Here is a 22606-nt window from a genome sequence, read left to right on the forward strand (position 1 = left end):
CTCCATCCGACAGGGATCCCTGCCCCCTCTGCACCCCCACAGGCCCTGGCACGGAACACAGGGTTTGAAGATGAAACCTGTGCCAGAGGGCAGAGGCTATGGCCTGAACGAGGGGGCCGGGCCTGGCAGCCAACCGGGTTCAGCAGGTTCAGTCCCTTCCTGGAACCCAGTCTGCTTTGAGCTCTGAGGAGCCACCTGGAGTAGGGGTCAGCTCCCCTGGGCTGGCGCATCCAGTGGAGGGTTGATGGCAGGATCCCAGGTCACATGACCAGCGCAGGCTGGTGGACTGGCCACGGGGAAGGAGGGAAGAAAAGGCTGACAGCGGCACCTTCTTTGGGCTTCCACAACTCCTGGGCTCCCCTTTCTCAGTCTTTCTCGGACAGCTGGCGCCAGTGGCTGCTCCCACCCATGGGCTGTGGGTCCTTAACACCAGGGCCTGCAGTCCATTCGCCTTTGTGCCCCCAGCACAGTATTGGGCACATGAGAAGGTTTCAGAGAAGTCACTGAACCAGCGAATGAGGCAGAGGACGGAGGCCTGGGAGACCCCATCCAGAGCAGCGAGCTTCACAGTCAAGAACACAGAACCTTATTTCCCTCTGATTTCATCATCTAGAACTACAAAAGCAAAGATCTCTCTCTGCCTGCCGCTGGGGTGTAGAAGCAACGCATGGCAGGAGGGCCTCCAGCTGACCCCTTACGGAGCCACGCGCCGGGCACTGCCTGCTCACTTCCTCCTCAGATCAGCCTCATCCTTACCTGGAGGCTCAGAGTGGCTTTTTTACAAGCTGCCCAAAGGCATGCTGCTAGTAAGAGGCACAGCCGACATTCATACACAGGTATCTCCTACTCCAGAGATCATACTCCAAACCAATAAGCATCAGCCAGCATCAGTTACCTGTCCAGGCATGTTCCCAGGTGCCAGGATTATAAAACCTGCCTCGGTTCCCTGAGAGCTTTCACATCCGTTAATGGGAGGGAGAGCCAACACAAAGGAGACATAAATATTCAACCAAGTAACATAACACTGGATGAGACAAATGCTATGAAGAAAAAATAAGATAGGATAAGGGGATCGAGTAGAGGGTTCGCCACACTTTTTCTGCAAAAGGCCTGACAGTAATATTTTTGGCTTTGCTGGCCACCTGGTCTTTGGTACCACCTATTCAACGCTGCAGAAGCAGCCCTGGGAGTTGTGTAAATGAGCGGGTGCAGCTATGTTCCAATAAAACTTTATTCCCAAACAGTGAACTTATGATTTCATGTCATTGCCATGTGTCACAAAACCCTATTCTGCTTTTGATTTTTTTTCCAACCACTTAGAAATATAAAAACCATCCTCAGGGGCACCTGGGTGGCTTAGTCGGTTAAGCGTCCGACTTTCGCTTAGGTCATGATCTCGCGGTTCGTGGGTTCGAGCCCCGCGTCAGGCTCTGTGCTGACTGCCAGCTCAGAGCCTGGAGCCTGTTTCAGAGTCTGTGTCTCCCTCTCTCTCTGACCCTCCCCGGCTCACGCTGTCTTTCTCTCTCCTAGAAATAAATAGAAAACATTGAGAAAAAAAAAAAAAAAAAAAACCATCCTCAGCCTGCAGGCCATACATAAACCGGCAGTAGCCCAGGTTAGGCCTGTGGGCTCTAGCTTGCCAAGTTCGGAGACAGAAGGTGGCTGGGGTGTGTATGTGGAGATGTATTCTAGAGACAGTGGTCAAGGACTCCTCTCCAAGGAGACCCTTTGTGAGCAGAGACCTGAACGAGGCAAGCAGTGTGCCCTGGGCTCCCAGCAAAGGGAAGAGCAAGGACAAAGACCCAGCGGTGTGAATGGAGGCTGAAGGGCAGACAAGAAATCTCAGAGGTCAGCAGAAGCCAGAGCACGTGGGCCTCAGGGCCCTGGTGAAGATTTCAGTCTAAACATGACAGCAAGCCACCAGGCTCTGGCACTTACTCGCTTCCTAACACTGAGCAAATTACTGAACTTCTGTGCGTCATTTTCTAAGAAAATAGGAATAACAAAGGTAGTCGTCTCAGAAGGTAGTAGGACTAAGGGGACATTATGCTCTGAATGGATGTCAACTGCCGATATGAATACTGAAGTCCAGCCAGATGAGGCCGGAGCTGGGAGAAGTGGCCACAGCTTTGGTCAAACTCACCCACAATGTCCACCACGTCTGGCCGGATGAGCGGCTCTCCCCCGGTAAGCCGGATCTTGTCTATACCTTCTTTTACAAAGAGCCGGGCAAGGGTCAGGATCTCCTCTGTGGTCAGGAGGTCAGCCTTGGGGGTCAGTGGGACGCCCTCCTCAGGCATGCAGTACTGACCTGAGGGGAGCGGAGGGAACACAGAGGCAGGACGTGACCACGGCGGTTGGGCCCATGGTGCCTCCAGACCCCCACTCCATGACCATCCATTCCTGGATGGTGAGGAGCAACCTCACCAAATGTGAGCTAGTACAGACCTTACAGACTGTCTCTCATGTTTCTCATCTGTAACATGTCAACAACCCCTCTTCCCTCAGAGGGGAAGCTGAGGGTATAGATTAAAGAGGATGAAGCAGGCAGAGAGCAGAACCCAGCTTGAAGTGGGGGACAAGCGGCTGATTCCCTCAGCACATGGGGTGGCTGAGCAAGGTCTGCCTGGAAGGCCAGGGCCCCTGAGCCCACTCCTTCTGGTGCTGTTCACCCTCTTTCATTTCATCTGGCTTGGGAAACAGTTACCCCTGCGTGTTTGGGTCACGAAGTGAAACAGGCTGGGAGGTATTCTCTGACATATTAGAAGTCAGGCTCCTCTATAGTGACAGGCATTCTCACACCCAGTCAGGTTATCAGCTCCATTTCACAGGTTGGAAAACTGAGGTACTACTTGCTCAGGGTGAGGTATCAGAATGGGGCAAGTAAGGGTGCATCATCCCCTACCATCAGCTCCTGTGGGAGTTTTGTCAAGGACTGGGTCAACCTCTGTCATAGGGTCCTGTAGTCCAATTAGTGATGGGTCCAGAATGGGTCTTTTAAGATAGAACAGAAAAGGTAACAAGTATCAGAACATTGGGACTGCATGCAGTGAGTACTGTTTGGTTAAACATTTACTACACACACACATGTATTTATTGGGCCATGAAATAAATACATTTGTTATTGGGAGCTACCATGGAAAGCAAGAGGGAGGGACAAACAAACTTTGGGAAGTCCCTCCAGCAGTGGCCACACCCCCAGAGCACTCCACAAATGAGTACTCTGTGTATCTGCCTGGCCCCAGACAACTTCCATCACGGGACTGGGGTGTCTCCATAGCTGGCAGTGCTGGCCATGGGCACTGCTGTGTACCTCATGTGTTTACGGTGTCCAGGACCCCCACGCCTGCCCCTGACCACGTCCTGAACTTCAGGAACCACGTGAAACAGCAGGAAAGGGGACAGAGTCCTGAAGAGTGAGATTTAGGTCCAATCTCAATTATAATTCTGTTCTCAAATCCAGTCCCAAGTAGAAGCCAGCTCCCAGGATCATAAAACTCAACCTTGACCCCCATCTTGCTCCAGAACCCCAGCTGGCAAGCAGGGAAGAAGGGTGGGCAGAGAGGCCGGTTAAGAGGAATGGGGAGGGCTGAGGAGGATTCCTGGGTCTGGGGACAGTTCAGAAGCTGCTTCAGCAGGGGACAGGGGCCCAGGAAGGTGACTCACATCTGAGGTTGCACTTCTCGGTGAGGGAGATCCGCAGGTAGCTGTGTTGCCGGCCGAAGCTGTCGGTGAGGAAGGCGGAGAAGGGGGCTGCGTGCTCCCGCAGGAACTGTCTCCGCCTGGACAGCTCCTGCAATGCAGCCGGAGTAAATGTGGGCCTCTGTGCCCTGGCGGTGGGAGAGGGGAGGAAGAGCCAACTTGGGGACAGAAGCCCCCTCCCATCAGCCATTCCCTCCCCCACCTTCATCCCTGACATCTGGGTGGGCTCTGCAGTCCTGCGGGTGGTGGGGTTTCTCCCTCTCACTCACAGACTGGGAAACAGGCCTGCAGGGAAGGACCTGTTCCCCAGACCCCAAATCAGCCCCAGGGTGTGGGACCTCTATGGGGACAAAGCTGCCCTGCCCCCTTTCTCTCCCTGTCACCCCCTTACATCCCTTCAAAGGAGGCCTGTCCAGGAACAAACACCTCCAGTATTTCCTAGATGGGCCCATGGGAGAGAATGAGCCACCCAGCAACTATGCCAGCTGGCAAGCATGTCCAGAATGGAGGAGAGGAGGTGGGTAACCCAGAGGAGATGGCCTAGGCTGCTGCCACCGCACTGCCTGGGACACACGGTAAGCCGCTTCTCCAACCAGACCTCCTATTCCTTACCTCTGCAATGGGAGACAGAAGGAGCTCAAAGCAAACTCACCAACTCTGAGGGATGGGTGTCACACAGGCCACCTCCCCATAACTACCCCCCCATTGGCTGGGGTCCCTGGGGCCTCGCCACCCAGGAAGACCCAACAGGCCAAGAAGTTGGGAGCAGCAGAGGACTCCACACAGCTGCGGAAGGGAAGGTGGATGGGAAGGGAGATGGGAAGGGGGGATGGGCATGGGGAGGGCTCCCCTCATGCAGAAGGCTTTTGGAGGGCAAGGACAGCACAACCGAGGAGGCCTGCAGAAGGAATGGGGCCACCAGCTTCTAGAAAGGCATGATGGAGGGGCTGGGAGGATCACCCGCTAACCCCCTGTAGAGATTGCTCCAGTCTTCATCCTCTACCCCACCCATTGCTGGGAACCATCATGCACCCACTGTCCAGGACCTAAGAGGGAAGAGATTGCAAGAATGCTCCCTGCAAGGCCCAAACTCCTCCTGGGGAGAGAAAGGAGGCAGCCAACCTCACCCTTTTCCCAAGCCGGATCTAGTCTGATCTGCTTTGAGAGCACAACCCTTGGTCATGACAGAAGCTGAGGAGATAGCTGTTCCACAGAAGAAACATTTACACAATATCTCAAAGTGTCCACAGAACGCTCTCTGCTCAATTCGCACACCTACCCCCAGAAGAGATTACTGCAACCAAAGCTTGGATGGGGTTCAAGAACATCACTGGCAGGATTCAAATCCAGGTTGTTTGAGTCCAAGTTCTAAGTGCCTCCCTCTAACTGCAAAAGGCAAATCCAAAAAGGCACATGGGATGGCACACAAGGTGGGGAGAAGTCCTTTCTTTAGAATCTTTATAACAAAGGAATTAAGACCCGGTGGTCGTTCATGAGGTCTATGGACAGGGATCTGCACCAAGCGCCCTTGGTTTCTGGGCCAGGTGTGATCTGACACCCTGAGAAAGCTCCCCAACTTCTCCAGGCCTGTTTTCCCAGTTGTAAAATAAGAACACAGCTATGTGCTCAGGTGAGTGAAGGGAAGAGGGGGAAAGGGGAGGTTCAGGAAGCTGGCAAATAAACACCTAGGATTATCACGGTCTTGTAATCTAAGACAGCAGAAGGCCACAGGCCCCCAAGGCCCAGGGTAACCGTTCACCTGCACCCAGCAAGAAGGAACCTTGACTTCGGCGACCTTCTGAGCCCTTGCTGCACATTAGAACCACCTGGCCGCTTAAGAAAAAACTTCCACTGGGGCGCCTGGGTGGCTCAGTTGGTTAAGTGTCAGACTTCGGCTCAGGTCATGATCTCAATTCATGGGTTCGAGCCCCGTGTTGAGATCTGTGCTGATAACTCAGAGCCTGGAGCCTGCTTCAGAGTCTGTCTCCCTCTAGCTCTCTGCCCCTCCCCCACTCACGTTCTGTCTCTCTCTCTCTCTCTCAAAAATAAATAAAAATTTAAAAAAAAACAAAAAACTTCTACTGGAGACCAACTCAATTTGGATCTCTGAGCACTTGCATTTTTAGTCTGTCTATGTGGTTCTAATGTATACGTGGGGTCAAGGGCCACTGACTCACATACTTACAACGGAGTGAAAACATGTGAGGGTGCTTGCAGGATTTTCCTGAGTCCATAAGGGTGACCTCACTCTGCCCACCCCAAGGCCAGTGTCCCCACCGTCCTCCAAGAAATCCTGCCCACAATCCAATGACAAGCAAGCCACAGTCATTTCTGTGAGCTGCTGTCTGCTATAATCCCAACAGGACCTCTTACCTTCCTGCTCACCCCACTGCCTTTCCACCAGTAGCCTTGCGGGTGGAGCACAAGCCACTACAGAGTCAAGAGCCCCATTGGCCTCGAGTCCAAGAGATCAGATGCCTGGAAGTCCGGATTTCTGGCAGAGGGGCACCCAATTCTTCATCAACAGCTATTTGCAATCCAGGAATCCGTTCATCGTCCCAGAAGCCACCCCCTCACTAGTCACCCTCACCCTAATCTTGACATGTTGGGGGTTGGTGGCTGGGTGAGAGAGGAGCCAAAGGAAAGGAATTGGGAGCAAATGAGAGGACCAAGGAGCGTGACTCAGCAGAAACAGGGCAGCAAGCATCATCGTGGGGCAACAGAGAATGGAATCAGGCAGTCTGTTGTGGCCCTGGGAGGTGCAGGCCGGAATTCACCGCTGAGACCTGGGGAGATTTTATCTAGATTCATTCAGACTCTGCACCTCCAGTACCCTCTCTCCACCACCACCCCGCGCCCCCCCACAGTCTCTCACCCAGCCAGGCTTGCAAACTCTTCACTTTCATGTTAACAAGCCTCATCCCTGCCTCTTCTCTCCTCCAACACTGCATGTCCTACTTTCAGTCTTCTATTTTTCCCTTTCCTTTAAACCCCCTGGAGGAAAAAAAATCAGCACCAGTCAGAGGAGCCCTGGACCCAGAGGGCATTTCCGGGCAGGGGGGACAGCGATGCCTCTCACCCAAGAAGGGCTGGGGCACATCAGAAGGAGCAGAAGGCCCTTAGCTGCTCATATTCTCAGGGCCCCAGCCTGGACCAGACTGCTTCCCCCATGTGGGGAAGCCCTCCTGCCTGATTCTGTATCCCAGTGTCTACACAGTATGCTACTGTATCAATGAACAAATAGGCTGGTCCTTAATCAGAAGAGCAAGGTGGTGTGTGCAAAGCCAGTCACACTGGGGTCATTCATTTCCAGGCTTGTCTCTCCTTCCAAATGCTTTCGTCAAGTACAGCAGCTCTCAACTCTGGTCACACATCTAAATAGCCAGGAGTGCTTCTGAGAAGTGCTGATACCAGAGCCCCACTCCAAAGAGTGACTCCACTGCTCTGAGATGGGGCCCTGGCCTTTTATTTTATTTTATTTTATTTTAATTTTATTTTAATGTGTCAGCTCTTCCCTCTGTAGCTTGGCTGAGGACCACTGGCCCAGCAAGACGAGGATCAGGAGCTCTTTTAATTCGGGGAGTACTTGTTGACTCTAAGCAGAGGATCTGGGAGCAGATAAACCTGAATTACAGGACTGGCTTTATGACTAACTAGCCATAGAGCAAATCACCCAAATTCTTTAGGCCTTAAGTTTCCTCATCCATAAAAGGTGTAAAATAATTCTACCTAACTCAGTTGGAGGAGTTCTGGCACTCTGCCATTTTCTTAATATAATTCCTACTTACATATACTGATCTATTAAACATGCTTGTGGAGGAGCACCACAAATGTGTGTGCTGTGAGTAGCTGTCCTGGTCTTGCCAGCTTCGCTGGTCCTTCAAGGTCCCCATGCTAGTTAATGGTAGATGGGCCAAGGCTGGGGTTTCAGATCTGTTGTCACACCACCCAAAGCAGAACAAGTGGGGTCTGGGCTCCTCCAGGACCATGGATACAAGTGCAGGTAACCACACCCCAGGCAGCCTACTGTAGGCTCCTGGTTATATCTTGCCTACCTACCCACTGCAGATTGGGGCGTGGTGGGGTGGAGAAGGGTGGTACCAAGGAGTTGGTTAAGGGACAGACGCTGCCCTCAAGGTAGTCCCTAACTTTGGGCATTGTTTTGAATGAGAAAGGCCAGCTCCCAAATAGTTCTAGAGTATAATAAGCAAGGTGATTCAAGAGAAAAAGAACACATGATAAACTCTGATATCAGTGGCTCTGATTTCGGATCCCTGTTGATTTGGGATGATGTACACCAGGGGTGCCTTGAAGTTAATCTCTACTAAACAAGAAAACGGAGGGGTGCCTGGGGGGCTCAGTCAGTCAAGCGTCCAACTCTTGGTTTTGACTCAGGTCATGATCTCATGGTTTTGTGGGTTCGAGCCCCGTGTCGGGCTCTGTGCTGACAGTATTACAGAGCCTGCTTGGGATTCTCTGGATCCCTCTCTCTTTCTGCTCCTCCCCCGCTTATACTGTCTGTCTCTCCCAAAATAAATAAATAAACTTAAAAAATTAAAAAAAAAAAAAAAAAACCACAATAAGACCTAGCAACGTGCCAAGTCCCAGGTCTGGATCTACCCCTCTCCCTCCCTCCACCCCCCCCTTAAGTGTGAGGTCTTTACACCTATGGCTCCTGGCTCAGATAATCACACTTCACTGAAGCAAAGATTCTGAAGGAAAGACTAGAACTCAAGATAAGCCCTTAAAGTTCTTTCCCTTCGTGTGCCACTGCCCCAGACCAGCCCCTGCTGTCCCCTTCTACCTTCACCTCCTACATCCACTTCCTTCCTGCATAACCCCCTCTCCAACATTTGGTCTTTCTGGACGTCTGAAAAGCTCGGTGCCTCTGCCTTGCCAAAAGTCACCCTCTCCCCTGCTTCTGCCCCAAGGCAGCAGGCCCAGGACCTGAGGCGAGGCCCCTGTGATCTGTCCCTACGACAACTTCATGGAGCCTGGAGGAAGAAAGAGGGGTGGAGTGCTTCCAGGCCAGGGTAAGCCCTGCAGAGAAGGTTGTGTGCGCCACCCCAATCAGGCCAGCAGGTAGCTGCGTCTCCCCTACCCACCTGCCCACTTTACCCACACTCCGCCACCTCCCCTTTCCACCTGTAGAAGCTATTGAACCTATCCTTGGACCAAGCCAAAGGGCCACTTTCCACTGCCCTCCGAGCTAGCCACCACTGCACACCTCACCCCCCCTCTCACACCCACACCCTGGCACACAGACAGCACTCAGTGGCCTTTCCCTCTGACTTTCCCTGCAGGGAAAGGTATCCTGCAGGAAGGGAAGCGAGGACAGGGATTCCCAATGCCCTACGCCTGCTCTTGCCAATTGGCAAGCTCTGAATAGGCTGATGGTATATATCTCCAGCCTTGCCTCACCTCTGAGATTTTCTTAAAGACATTCTGTGCCCTCCCCCACTGTGTAAAGATGGGCTGGTCCAACCCTCTGGTTTTGTGTTTGCCTTTTTTTTTTTTTTTAAAGTTTATTTATTTAGAGAGAGGCAGTGAGAACCCCAGGAGCTCTGTGGTATCAGCACAGAGCCCAACATGGGGCACAATCCCATGACTGAGATTATGACCTGAGCCGAAATCAAGAGTCGGATGCTTAACTGCCTGAGCCACCCAGGAGCCCCAACCCTCTGGTTTTAAAGACATGTAGAGAGGGGAAGGGACAGCCCCAGGACGCAAGTGAAATTGGAGGCAGAGTGAAGGTGAAAACCTGGAGCTCCCTGTCCAGCGTTCCACTATTCCACATGCCCCCTCACTAGCTGGGTTTCAAACAGCCAAAAATATCTGTTGACGCTACTACCTGCAGAGTACTGTGTTAAGCACCACGCAGAAAGGCGGGGGAGCACCCAACACTCAAGGAACAACCTGCCTGCTGAGGATCACCCTAGTGGGAAGTGTCCAGCATAGGAAGTCTACGACCAAGTAGTGGAAAGAATAGCCACCCTGAGTGTAAAATGGGGACCACTGGGACACAGCACGCACCAATGTGGCAAGGTTAACAATAATTATGACACATACGTACATAACACAACACTTACGTGTGTCAGGCTTCGTTCTAAGTACATATATTAACTTTTTAAGTCTCTATAACCACCCTATGAAGTAGACACTTATTCCCAATTTACAAATGAGAAGGCTGAGACACGGAGATGTAAAGGGATCTGCTGAAGTTCATGTATCTACTAAGGGCAAGGGCTAGAATGCCTTCCAGCCCTGGCATTCTGCTCCAGAGTCTGTGTTCTTAAACTGCTAATTCTACCTCCCCTTAAAGGGTAAAGGAAAGGGCGGGAGAGCCTCTCGCCCTCCCCTCCCTGCCAGGAAGAGGCATAGAGTCTGAGTTCCTGCTCCCTTACTTTTCAGCTCTGTGACTCCAGGGAAGTTAACCTCAGGGAGACCCCCTCACCTGAAAATGCAAATTCCTGACCTCACATGGCTTACCGAGAGGACTAAAGGATACCAAGTATGAAGTCACTTAGCACAGGTCCTCTTGTGAGAGGCACAAAGGAAATTAAGGGCAGGAGGAAGAAGAAACTTCCCTTTCACTGAATTTTTAAAGCTTTCTCAGCAATCTTTGCTTTCCTCCTTCTTCCCTCAGGGAAGCTGGGAGTTCAAGGATACTGAAAAACTTCACTTCCCAGCAAGGAGGCCTGATTATCTGAGGATTCTAGAAGGGATCAGACTTGGGGGAAAGCAAGTCAGGCTGGGGCCCTCGCCTCATTGAGCCACAGTGGCAGTGGTGTGGAGGGACACAATGACTCTCAGGACACGAAGCCTGGTGCTAGGGAACGGGAAAAGAACGACTGGATGGGTCCAGAAAAGAGGTTTCACCAAACGAAAAAGACCTGCTTCTCTCCAAATTATCCTGAGCGCATGGGCAAAAAAACACCACCAAACTTAAAACTTGTTAGGACGTGAATCATTCTGTGGGATGCTGTGAAGGACTGTAGGGACCGCTCCCAAACCTTAAGGAAAACTGGGATTCTCTTAAGGAAAAAGAGGATCCTGCTCCATTCTGCTCCAGAATGACGCTCAGCCCTCCTAAGGGACAGGATGAAACTGAAAGAGTCAGTGAAGGACAAGTTGCAGAGCGCTGTGACTACAGAAGTGACAACTGACTACCGGTGGCACCAAGGTGACATTTTTAGCCACTGTCACGCTGTGAACCAGGGTGTCACACAAGAACACCTGATCGCACACAGACAACCTCCACTGAGGGGGAGGGAGCAAAGGCTCAAGAAACAGGGTGGGTGAGGCAGGGCTGAGAAGGGCACTCATAACGACTCACTGGACGCAGAACCCTACCTGCCTGCGCCCCCATCTCTGGCAGTCACTCTTACCTGCAAGGGGGTTCCATGGCTGGGTGGACAGGGAGGTGGTTAAGCAGCACCCCAAGAAGCGCCTTCGCCTTGGGGTGTCGGGTGAGACTGGACAGTTCAGAGAGCATTCCTCCGCTCTTCTCCCCACCCCCAATTAAGTGTTGAAGGGTCCCTCCCAGAAGGCCCAGCCTGAATGTTTCTCGGGGTAAGGGACAGCTGGCCACGCCGCCCGTCCGCGGGGAAGGTGTGGATCTGGGCGGGCTCACCTCCGCTGCAGTTTGGGAGGGCTCCCCAGGGCGGTGCTGCGTCACTGGAGCCCCCGAGCTGCAGCTCCGGACGCTGGACCTCAGCACCCGCCGCAGCATCCGGGACACTGGCCTCGCCGCCATGAAGCCTGTCCGCTGGGCGAGTCTCCACTGGGTAGTAGGCTTCAGGAACGCACTAGCCCTGGGATCGCTGCCCGGGGTCCTCGAGGCAGGGGCGGAGCGTGGGCGGGGCCCACGCAGCCAATCGGCGAGGGCGCCGCAACGCGTGGCCTCCTGGGAGTTGTAGTTCACCCCGCCTCTCCTTCTAGGGCTTGGGAAGCGTTAGTTCAAAGTCAGCAGAAGATCCCAATCTTTCTACAGGCTTCTTGGACTGCGCCAGTCCAGGACCTAAGTGGTGGTGTGACCAGCACAAACTGCTGTAGGCAGGGCAGGACTAGGGCCAGGTGAACGAAGCATTACCTTGGGCACAAAATTTAAACACTTGCCAAAAAAGTAAGTTATCAAGATAAATTATATTTAATGCAGTATTTTTAAAAGATTTAATGCTAAAAAAAAGTCCATGATGGACAAAATAATATTTTATATGAAGACAAGATCTGACCCAGCACATTTATGTCTCATCTCACTACCTTAGTGTAGTCTAGGCCCTGGTAAAAGGTTGATCTGCTCTCTCTTTAAAGATACACTTTTCCAGTTGTGTCCCCAAACGACATTAACAATCTTGGCCTCTCTGTTTAAAGAAAAGGAGGGGAGGCATATGGGAAGAAGTCATAGAATGAGCAGATGTCAATTTGGGAATGCTTCCTTACACACCATGCACATACCAGCCATCATTTAATACTTAAAATAATCCTGCAATTAGTAGAATGTGGATTTTACAACTGAGGAAACAGAGACTTAGAGAAGTTAATTTTCCCAAAGGAAAAGAGTTGATAGGTGGCAAAACTGGGGTTTGAACTGAGCACAGTCTCATTCCCAAAGTCAAGATTCAATGTATATCAGGAAAGGAGTGAGTTATTGGGGGGAATCTCTTTTTCTCCCTCAAAAGACAAAGAGCTATAGTCTTATAAGATTTTGCACTATAACACACACTTGACGATGGACATATGTACTGAGAATGATTATGTTCAAACTAGCCTATCTGTTGAATCCAAAACCTCATGGCCGTGGAATTGCAAAAATCAAATATTGACTGGAACATTCTAGCTGCCAAGTGTGTATTAGAAAATGGGGCTTTTAGTCTCCTTGTCTTGAGGAATTGACTGTTATTGATTTGCACAAATGCAGCAAGACTATCAGAATGATTCTAGCCTCAGACTCAGGGTGAGTTTCTTATGTTATTCAAAATTCAGACAATACACTGCAGGGGTGAGGGGGTGTCTGGGTGTGTTTGAAAGAAACCTGACAGAAGTCTATTTAGCAAAGGGCCTGAGGCCCACTAAGGACTGTTCAAGCTCTGTTCCCTGCTACGTTTGATGTGTGGCTTTGTCAGGAGAACTGGGTGTGGAGGTGAGGATGACACCTCCCCACCCTTTACCTGTATGAAGCCTGAAGAGTTTCCAGGAAAGGACTCAACCTCAGGGAAAAGGTCATCTGACATAATGGTCTTGATCCAGCAGCAAGTCCTTAGAATTTGGAGGAAACAGGGATTCTATGTGTTTGTTCTTAATCAGCTCTGTCCCCAGCTTTCTTAGTCTCTTATGACTGCTTTGACAAATGACCACATACTTGGTAGCTAAAAGCAAAATGTATTCTCTTACAGTTCTAGATATCAGTCATGTTCTGTCTGGAGGCTCTAGAGGAGAATCTGTTTTGTCTTTTCCAGCATCCAGAGAAGCATTCCTTGGCTCATAGTCCATTTATCTTCAAGTCTGTTTTAAATTTCCCTCTGCCTCCTTATAAGGACACTGGTCATCACATGTAGAAGTCACCTGGACAATCCAAATGAGTGTTTCATTGTGGATCCTTCTTGGGTTGGGGAGAGAGTGAAGGACAGAAGATAGGTAGAGAGAGAAGGGTGGTAGGATAGGGAGAGAAGTACTTATCAGTTGGCCAGAAACCAGATCACTAGAGGTAATTAAATTGAAGGATGTTAAATCTTTTAAGTGAACCACAAAATATCATCCTGTGCCCTCATCAGTAACCCTAATCTTTGAGCCCATCTGAAACACCACAGGTTGCATGAAACTTTTCTAGATTTTGCCCTCTTCATCCAAATTGAAGGTGACTGTTCCTGTGCTTGGGCCTTGTCACTCTCATGGCTTATTCAGTTTAGCCTGAACACTGAAGGCTTTTCTACATAATCAGCAATCTATATGGACACTTCTGGTGCTGGGGAATTTTCTGATTTCCTGACATTGCCTATTTCTCTTAAGAACCTCTTTGCCTATTAAAATTCTTACTTGTATTGAGCAGAAATGTGCCTCTTTCTGTCAATATACTGGTCTGTGTATTCCAGGCTACACACACTGCTACTGACTGTGGATGAGGAAATACCTCCAGGAGCTCACAGCCTAGAGTATGGCTCTGATCTGAAGAGTCCATGGATGGATTTGGGAGGGGCCTATGAACTTGAATGTAGCATATTGTACATGTGCATATTTTTCTGGGGAGAGGTGGTTCTCATCACATGTTTAAAGAGACCCACGACACTAGAAAGATGTAGAATACATGTCTGGAAATCACCCTTCTGAGATATCTTCCTATTGGCTCTATTTTTAGCCCCTGGGACTGTGCATCTACCCTCTCTTTCATCTGAGAGCCTTAACGCAAGTTCTCCCCTCTTCAAGGTAAATAGCAGCAGTTATTGCCAACCCTTGTGTACAACATCATTGAGTCATTGCAAAATTTTTAGTTTATCTTCCCAAATACAGTTTGGTTTATCCAAGTGCTTGTGGCAGATTGGATCTTTGAAAGATAACTACGACAATATCTCTTGTCTCACGTGTTCTTCTAGAGCAGTGCTGTCCAATAGAACCTTCTGTAATGATGGAAACATTTGAAGTCCTCACATAGCTATTGAGCATTTGAAATGTGGCTTGTGTGACTGAGGAACTGCATTTCTAATTTTAGTTTTGATAATTTAAGTGCAAACAGCCACATGTAGCTAGTGGTTCAGTGTTGTTCTAGAACCTTGCTTTCCCCATCAGGAAATGGAATTAATTCTCTGCTTGCATCTGGGTGAGTTTGTAACCCTCTTGTAACCAATAGAATGTTGCACAAGTGATGTCGAATGATTTTTGAGGCTCGGTTTGAAAAATATGATGCAACATCCATCTTACAATTTACCTCTAGTGATCAGTTCTCTGCCTAGCTGGAAGATACTTCTTTCCTATCTCCCCATCCCTTCTCTCCCCACCTGTCTTCCATTTCCTACCCACCCACCCCCATAGAGATGCAGGACAAACCATGAAAGCAACCAGTAAGTCCCTCAGGAGATGAATTAATAAATAAACTGTGGTACATCCATAGAATGGAATATTATTCACCACTAAAAAGAAATGGGCTATTGAGCCATGAAAAGACACGGAGGAATGTTAAATGCTTATTACCCAAGTGAAAGAAGCCAGTCTGAAAAGACTACACACTGTGTGATTCCAACAACATGACTTTCTGGAAAAGATAAAATTATGGAGAAAGTAAAGAGATCAGTGTGCCAGGGGTTGGGGATAGGAGGGATGAAAGGGCAGAGTGCAGAAGATATTTAGTCCAATGAAACTACTCTGTATGGTGTTAGAATGATGGGTACATGTCATTATACATTTGTCTAAATCCATAAAGATGTACAACACCAAGAATGAACCCTGTTGTAAACTACAGACTTTGGGTGATTATGTGTCAGGTTCATCAGCTGTAACAAGTGCACCGCTCTGCTGGGGATGTTGTTGGTGGAGAAGGCTTGCATATGTGGGAGCAGGGAATATATGAAAATATCTGTAACTTTTTGTTTATATAAGAGCAGTTTTAGGTTCACAGAAAAATTAAGGTTTTATTTGACAAAAATCCAAGATGGGATTTCTGGCCATATGCCCATTGCCTCTCTCTTATAATAGGAGTCTCAAGTATCCAGCCCTCTATACTCATTCAAATCCCTCCCCTATCCCATCAGCAGCTATGGACTCTGCAAATTTAGACATTTTAATTAAGCAATGAAAAGTTTGAGAAAATGTTTCAATGATTCCTATATTTTCTTTTGAGGTGGGGGAAGTCTTGTTCAAGATATTCTCCATTTGTATCATAGTACCTGGCATGGTATTTAATGCACAGAAAATTCCCAACAATGAGCATTAAATGGTACATTCCATATCTTGACTTGCTTTTCAAGTGAGATGGCTGTATCAGTCAGGATGGGCTAGATTGTTCTGTTATAACAAACAACCTCAACATCTCAGTGGCTGAAAACCACGTTTCTCATTTGTGCTACATGTCCAGCAAGGGTTAGCTGGGCACTGTCCCACATCAGTGCTGTCCTCACCCTTAGCTCCAGGCTTATGAGGCAGCTAATATTCACATAGAACACTGGTAATAAACAAGGGGGAAAGAGTGTGGTAAAGGGAAAACTCCTCTTAGAGCTTCTGCCTGGAAATGCCACACATCTCTCTCCTTCAGGCAAGTCATGTGGCCACATCTAATTTCAAAGGAAAAAGAAATTTATCCATTCCACAAAGAAGAGTAAATATCTTACCTAGGAACAAAATTCTTTTGTGCCCTAATGTATCTTCCAGGCCTTTATTCATCCCTGTCACTTCCTTTATTCATCCCTGTCACTTCCATTGTATACTGAAAACAGCCATAGTGGCCTTATGTGTTTGCTCATGTCAGTCATAGTCCCAGAGCCATGAGGTACTGACTCCAGCACTGTCTTGTTTAGGGTCTGCCATCAACAACATTAAGAGAAGAATCTGTTATGACTGTTTAATTCAGTGGTTCTCAAAGTATGGGTTTCTGAGGTCAACTATTTTCATGATACTAAGATATTATCTTCCTTTTCCATTCATGCTCTTATGACTTTACAGAAGAATTTTCTATACCCTATCTGATTGTGATTTCATATCAGATTGAATACAAAAGCAGATAGGAGAATCCAGCTGCCTTCTGCTAAGTCCAACATTAAAAAGGTTTACAAAAATGCAACACAATGCCACTTTTCTCCCTAACGTTTTTGAAAATGGTTATTTTATTAAAACTGTTAGGCTAACATATAATACAGATTACTGACTCTGTTATTTTAAATGAGTTAAATATTTAAAATTTTTTAAAATTTCTAATATGATAAATATAAATTAAATAAATTGACATAGTGAATAGATATTAAAGAGGTATAACATATACAAGTAAAAATTCTTTGGAGTTTTGTTTTAAGAGTTTAAGTAGTTCTGGCAAAAAGTTTGAGAATTGCTGCCTTAACATATACTCCCTCATCTTTTGCAGACTCAGAGGCATCCTAGTAGCACTTTATTATTGCTCTGTGGCCCCATCATCTTCCCTAGACCATTGAACAGAAAATAAACTCATGCCAACTCCCTTATTTTCCTGGGCTCCTGAAAGGGGCTGCCTGTCTCACTAAGGGGACAGCAGTGGGATGATGCCTTCAGGGGTCCTAACAGAACAGGTTCAAGGCAGGAGCCCCATGCTGAGAATCAACTCTATGCTTCGTGTTTAACCTCTGCTGTTTGGTCACTTTCTCTCTGCTGGTTTCAGTTCCTTTTCACTTGATTATAAACTAGTCTTCAGTTTTGTTAGGATAATTAAGTCATATGATGTGTAAGCAAGTGCTCTGTTATAATATTGTTTGGGAGCAAGGAGTATCTGTCTTACTAGGTCACTGAAACCTTCCTTCCCCACATGAAATACATTGAGAGATCAATTCCTTTGGGTTTATTAAGCCTCCAGGGGAATGTTCATTAGAATTAGGTAAACCCTGTAAGGAATTTGTAGGTCCATTATAAGCCATGAATACCTCAAGTCAATTTACTTTAACTATTTTCCAAGAATGGGTAACCAAGAGCAATTAAAGGAAATGGAGTAGGTATAATAATGAGTTGCGAAGATTGAGAAGGCACAGGGATCACCATGAATGATGGATCCTGGTAGGGCCCCAACTCCTAGGGGGCTTGAGACTTTTGGGGTGTGGAGAAGGGGATGACTAAGAGAGGATCAAGAACTTTCTTCTGAGATCTTCCCAGATCTTCTATACATGGCCCTTAATCCTTATTCTGAAATCACCGTGAACTATTTCTCCTGTCTTGCATATGAGTGTATGGTGGTTTTAAATAGGCCCATAAATTCTTAAATACTCCACACTTCAAAAGATGGAGCCTAGTTCCCCACCCCTTAACTATGGACTGAACTTAGAACTCTAGCAAAGGGAATGTGGCAAAATTGATGATATGAGGCTTCTGAGGGTAGTTAATCAAAGTCAATGTGGTTCCCTTCTTGCTTTCTCTCTTGACTCACTCAGTCTCAGAGAAGCCAGTTGCCATGTTCTGTACAGCCCATGTGACCAGGAACTGAACCATTCCACTGATAACCATGAGGAACTAAGGCCTTCAGCCATCAGCCCATCCTGAAGGCAAACCCCTCAATCCCAGGGGAAGCTTCAAATGACTGCAATCTCATATGATACCCAAGCCAGTGTTGCCCAGTTGGCCACCGCCAGATTCCTGACTCTCAAAACTGTGTGAGATAATGGATATTCATTGTTTTACACTATATTTGAGGAAACTTGTTATACATTTATGGATAATTCATGCAATGTGTGAATTCTTCCTAGAATTTACTATTTGTTTAAAGATTTTGCCTGTCCCCATTATAGGAAAGGGATGCCTTTTGATATCTGGATTGGTGGAATTCTGGGTTGCTTTTTGTCCATTTGCTCCACTCTTACTTGGGATCCCTTTTCACTTCTCTCTGTCCCCTTCTGTTCTAAGAGGTTGATTCCATGGCCTCTCTTGCCCTCAGGCTTCCAATTGGTTTCCATCTATGTAAAGTACAGCAGAGAGCAGGACGAGAGAGAGATCTGGACATCTATCCCTCGGACTCTCCTTTCCTTTCCACCAGGCCTAGGGAGGCAAAAGATGATCTTACACCTGACTTTATTTTATTCACACCTGTGAAGTTAAAGTTTGCTGTGTTAAGGCCCATGCATTTAGAAGAAAAGCAACTCGCTCTTAGTTCCTCCTTTAAACTAGAAAATAACCTCTAATTCCCCGAAGACGATCAAATCCACTTATTCAGGCCTGATCTCTCTGTGAGCAAAATCAAGTTGCACTGTCTGGATTATGTGATTGCTATTTGTTAAATCATCAGGGCAGAGATGTAAAACAAAGAATACCAAATGCTAACTTTCTGGAAATACCTCAGACATTCTTCCAGCTTCCTTGAGAATTGGCTGGCCAAGAACACTGTGTGACATGTTCCGTTCCTGCAGTGGTCAGGGAGGGGCAAGCTTCTGTGAATAAGACAGGTGACGAATTGGAAAGAGCCCTCACTTGACAGTGGGGAGGAGATCTAACTGCCAGTCATCACTTGCCTCAAGTTCACTGCCTGACCTTGGGCAAATTACTTAACTTCTCTGGCTTTCCCACATGTCAAAGGGAAACACTTCACATGATGGTGATTGTGAAAAATAAGATTTGGCTATATTATTAAGATAGAAGATAAAGCACAAAGAGGTTGAGTGACAAGCCCAAGAGCACCTGGCTAGTAAGGGGTGAAGCTAGGATTTGAACCCAGGGAGTCTGGCTCTGAATCTGTGCTGTTACCCACCAACTTCATTAGTGGCCTTATGTTGACCAAAAGTTCTCAGTGTATTCACTAAATTCTGAGCATTCCTCTAGCTTCTCATCTCCCTCCTGCTATGATTCTGTACCACAGCCTAATGTCTATCAAAGTTTTGCATAACATTCAAAAGGGGCAGGGAGATAAACTAATTTTTAGTTAAAAGAACTTTATATAATATCAAAGTCAAGGTCCAAGAAAAGAAAGTCTATTAATTATAAATGAAGAACATAAAATTCCCTCTCTCTTTTCTGAAGAATATTATGGAGCTAAAGTAAATGAGAACACAAGTCAGAATCTTTTATCTGATTCTCATCTAGCCTAGGGGCCAGATAGATTTTGGAATTTAGAAAGGTTTCAGAGTTTTGAAAAGTCATAGACTATAAATTATATACACTGTGTGTGTATATATAAAAGTTTATGAATGTGTTACATAATACAGGGTCTATGGAAGTTGTTAGTAATCAAACAATGGTTCTGCAAGAAAACAGACATTCCTGCTAAGAGGATAATGATTATAAAGAGTTCATGCCAGTAGGTCATGTTTTCCTGACAAAGTATGAAAAATCAGTTTCCAGAAGTAGTTTGGATTTTGGAATTATGGATAAAGAATTGTGGACATGAGATAATAAAGAATTGGGACAAGAGAACTTAATCATCTTAATAATCTTTCTTCAGAGTGAAGAATACACACTTTCCCTTTCTAACTCTAGTTCCCTCCTTGGGGAAGAGGAAAGAGTGCCACAGCTCCTTTGGTCAAGGCCAAAGATATTATTTTTCCCCCCTTGAGGTTTGGTTGGCTGGGGAAGTCCATATGTTATGCAATGCTGACAGTAAGAAAGAAATCAGAGTTTTTGCTTGGGTGGGGGATACCTTATTTTTTCACCACCAAACCCTCTTTCTCCATCTTCTCCACCTTACCCTAGGCCTCAGAAGGCTGACCTGTGGGGGTGACACTCACCCTCTGGCATCTGACTGGGTTTGACTCTTAAAGGCTCCCGGAGACATCTAGGAAACTGACCCTTGTTCTATTTCAAAATTTCTTACTGCAGGAAAGTAGTGCTTGAACCAAGCTGCACTGCTACACAGAGCCTGAGGATGGTACCTTATCTGTACATATCATACATATATACATATTTCATATCACTCCAAGGAAGATAAGGCACACTTGGCCAGGAGAGGAGGTCTCCAACACTTGTACAGATTATAAGTGTGTAAGGGTTAACCTGGCCTGGTATGTGTAACACTGGCCCTTAGAAGGGAACAAATTATTCTTCTAGAATATCTGAGAGGGCCCTTACTCCTGGCAAGGCTTTGTAGGACAGGGAGCTTGAGAGCCTTCCAAGGTAGAAAGGAAGGGATTATGAGCATGGGCTCTGGACCCAGGGTGCCTGGGTCAGATCTTACCAGTTGGCTTTGAGCAAATTAGTGGTCTAGATCTCCATTTCTTCATAATTAGAAGGAAACAACAGGATGGATGTCTCTGGGGTACATGAAGGTCCGACGATTCAGTACAGAGAGCTTAGGCTTAGAGGCACTTTGGACACTCAGGATTTTTAGCTACTTTATTGAAATTGGTTGCTGACTTCTCTATGGCATACCTTGTCTGCTAACCCCTTCTATATTCCCCAAGTAAGTTCATCTGAGGGTGGCCTTTCAGCCACTCCAATCTACCTCTGACTTCCATTGGCCTATCTGCCAGTCTATCTTTCAGGCCTTCCTCACATCCCTGTCAGGCACCAGCAGACCCTTCATGATATCTGTGCAACATGCAGCCAGCAAGTACATAATCAGGCTAGTCAGCTGCTTGGGGAAGAGCCATGAAATTTCATCCCTGTAGTTATAAAAATGAGCATCTCCCATGTGGGATGCATAAACCAGACAGAATATAAAAAAAATAGTAAAGCAGAGACCTCAAAAGAACTTACAGGGAAAGTAGAGGCTGTTCTTCAGTTCTGCAGGATGATGAGTGGAGAGAAGTGACAATGAATTTGCTCTTTTACCAACACACAGTTCCCACATTCCTGTCTAATTTTGCTGGCTCGTTAAGGAAAATTTCAGAGTTGAGGTTTGAGTTTCTTCATGAAGACAGGCAGAGAGCTTGAAAACTAGAGGGAACAGACATCATGAGCCTAAACTGAGACTGGGAAAAGCTGCAAAGACAGTACCTGAGCAAATGGTCAGGGCTGCTCCCCAGAGAAAGAAAGGTGAGCCAGAAGGGGGCTTCAGGCAGAAACATAAGGAAGGAGAGGAGTATGCTCTTGAGCAGTGAGTGGTGCCATCCCAGTCGTGGATGTGATAGTGTGACAATAAGCAAAATGTCTCCAGCTCAAACCACAGACCTTAGTCCTGGCATAATCTTTCATTTCTAAAACAAGTCCACTGTTCATGACTCCTAAATGCCCATGATTCCTCTTTCCCATCATGTGAAACTTTGTAAATATGCATACTTCTTCCCCATGCATTGTTATCCATGGGGCCTTTTCTTTTTCAGACACAAGAAAGGCCCCAGAAATGTGTGAAGAGCAAAGACATCAAATGTGAGGTCATCCAAGGAAGACTCAAGATTACAGGTGTTCAATTGTTCAGTGCACTCCCTTTGACCAACACAGCGATCACCACTAGGTCACCTGGAGTTTTCTTCTTTGGCTGTTTGCTCCCCCTCCAGACTGCATATTTTCAGGAGGCATGGATGTGCCCTCACAATTCTGCCTCTGTAATAAATAGAAGGGAGACTTCATGTTGTGTAGCTGGAGATTGTTCATGGTGCTCACAACTCTACCAAGCTTTAGCTCAGCTTTAAGCGCTTCCAGTCCCTTCCAGCCCTCTCAGTTTTCTTTCCCCAGCACACCTTGCTTTTCTTCCACCCTTGACCTTTGGAGAAAGGGCTGAGAGTGTAGAGAGAGGGAGTAAATAGTCCTTGTCTGCCTGCTGGTTCATCTGATGTCCATGCTTGCTTCGAGACTTCATGGTCACAGTCCTGTAGCCACCCATTTGTTGGCTGGGTCTAAGATTCATTGCTCACCTTTAAGGCAAACTGTTTTTCCAGGTCCTAGCACATGATGCATGGTCAGTAATTGTTGAAGAACAATGATGGTACAGGTACGTGCAAGAAAAGAAAGGTCAAATTACTGGGCTTTCTATTTTAATATAGAGCTCAATCAGAGAGGAACAATATAGTAAGATGACCTGACAAGGGGTTGGCTACGTCCCTTCGCACCCTTCTACAACAGAGGATCCAAGGTCAGAACACTGTGATACCATCTGCACCTCTCCATGCTCCTGTCCCTAATTCTGGCCCTCATTTCAATAACAAAGCATGTGGCTGAGAAACATTTTTTTTTTTTTTTTACAAATAGTTTATTGTCAAATTAGTTTCTACATAACACTCAGTGCTCATCCCCAAAGTGCCCTCCTCCATGCCCATCCCCCCCTCCCCCCCACATCCATCAGTCCTCAGTTTTTGTCAGCATTCAAGAGTCTCTCATGGTT

At 47.2% G+C, this 22606-nt stretch overlaps 1 protein-coding gene across 6 annotated transcripts in view; it reads right to left on the reverse strand.

Annotated features, from left to right (window-relative positions):
- Positions 1 to 11502, reverse strand: part of MOCS1 (molybdenum cofactor synthesis 1) — a 37914-nt gene extending 26412 nt beyond the window's left edge. For 3 of the 6 annotated variants that reach the window (XM_039222584.1, XM_039222582.1, XM_039222586.1), the window contains exons 1-4: positions 11336 to 11502; positions 3667 to 3725; positions 2906 to 2994; positions 2144 to 2311 (exon numbers count right to left, since the gene is read on the reverse strand). In XM_039222584.1, the coding sequence (XP_039078515.1) occupies positions 2144 to 2311; positions 2906 to 2994; positions 3667 to 3725; positions 11336 to 11458 (439 nt within the window). In that variant the 5' untranslated portion in view covers positions 11459 to 11502. Of the gene's footprint in view, positions 1 to 2143; positions 2312 to 2905; positions 2995 to 3666; positions 3794 to 11335 lie in introns of all 6 variants that reach the window. The other 3 variants (XM_039222585.1, XM_039222583.1, XM_039222587.1) reach the window with 1 other exon arrangement.
- Positions 11503 to 22606: the final 11104 nt, after the last annotated feature.

Source organism: Hyaena hyaena, unplaced genomic scaffold (genome assembly GCF_003009895.1).
Source record: "Hyaena hyaena isolate Hyena2069 unplaced genomic scaffold, ASM300989v1 scaffold_1161, whole genome shotgun sequence".
NCBI classification, from domain to species: Eukaryota; Metazoa; Chordata; class Mammalia; order Carnivora; family Hyaenidae; genus Hyaena; species Hyaena hyaena.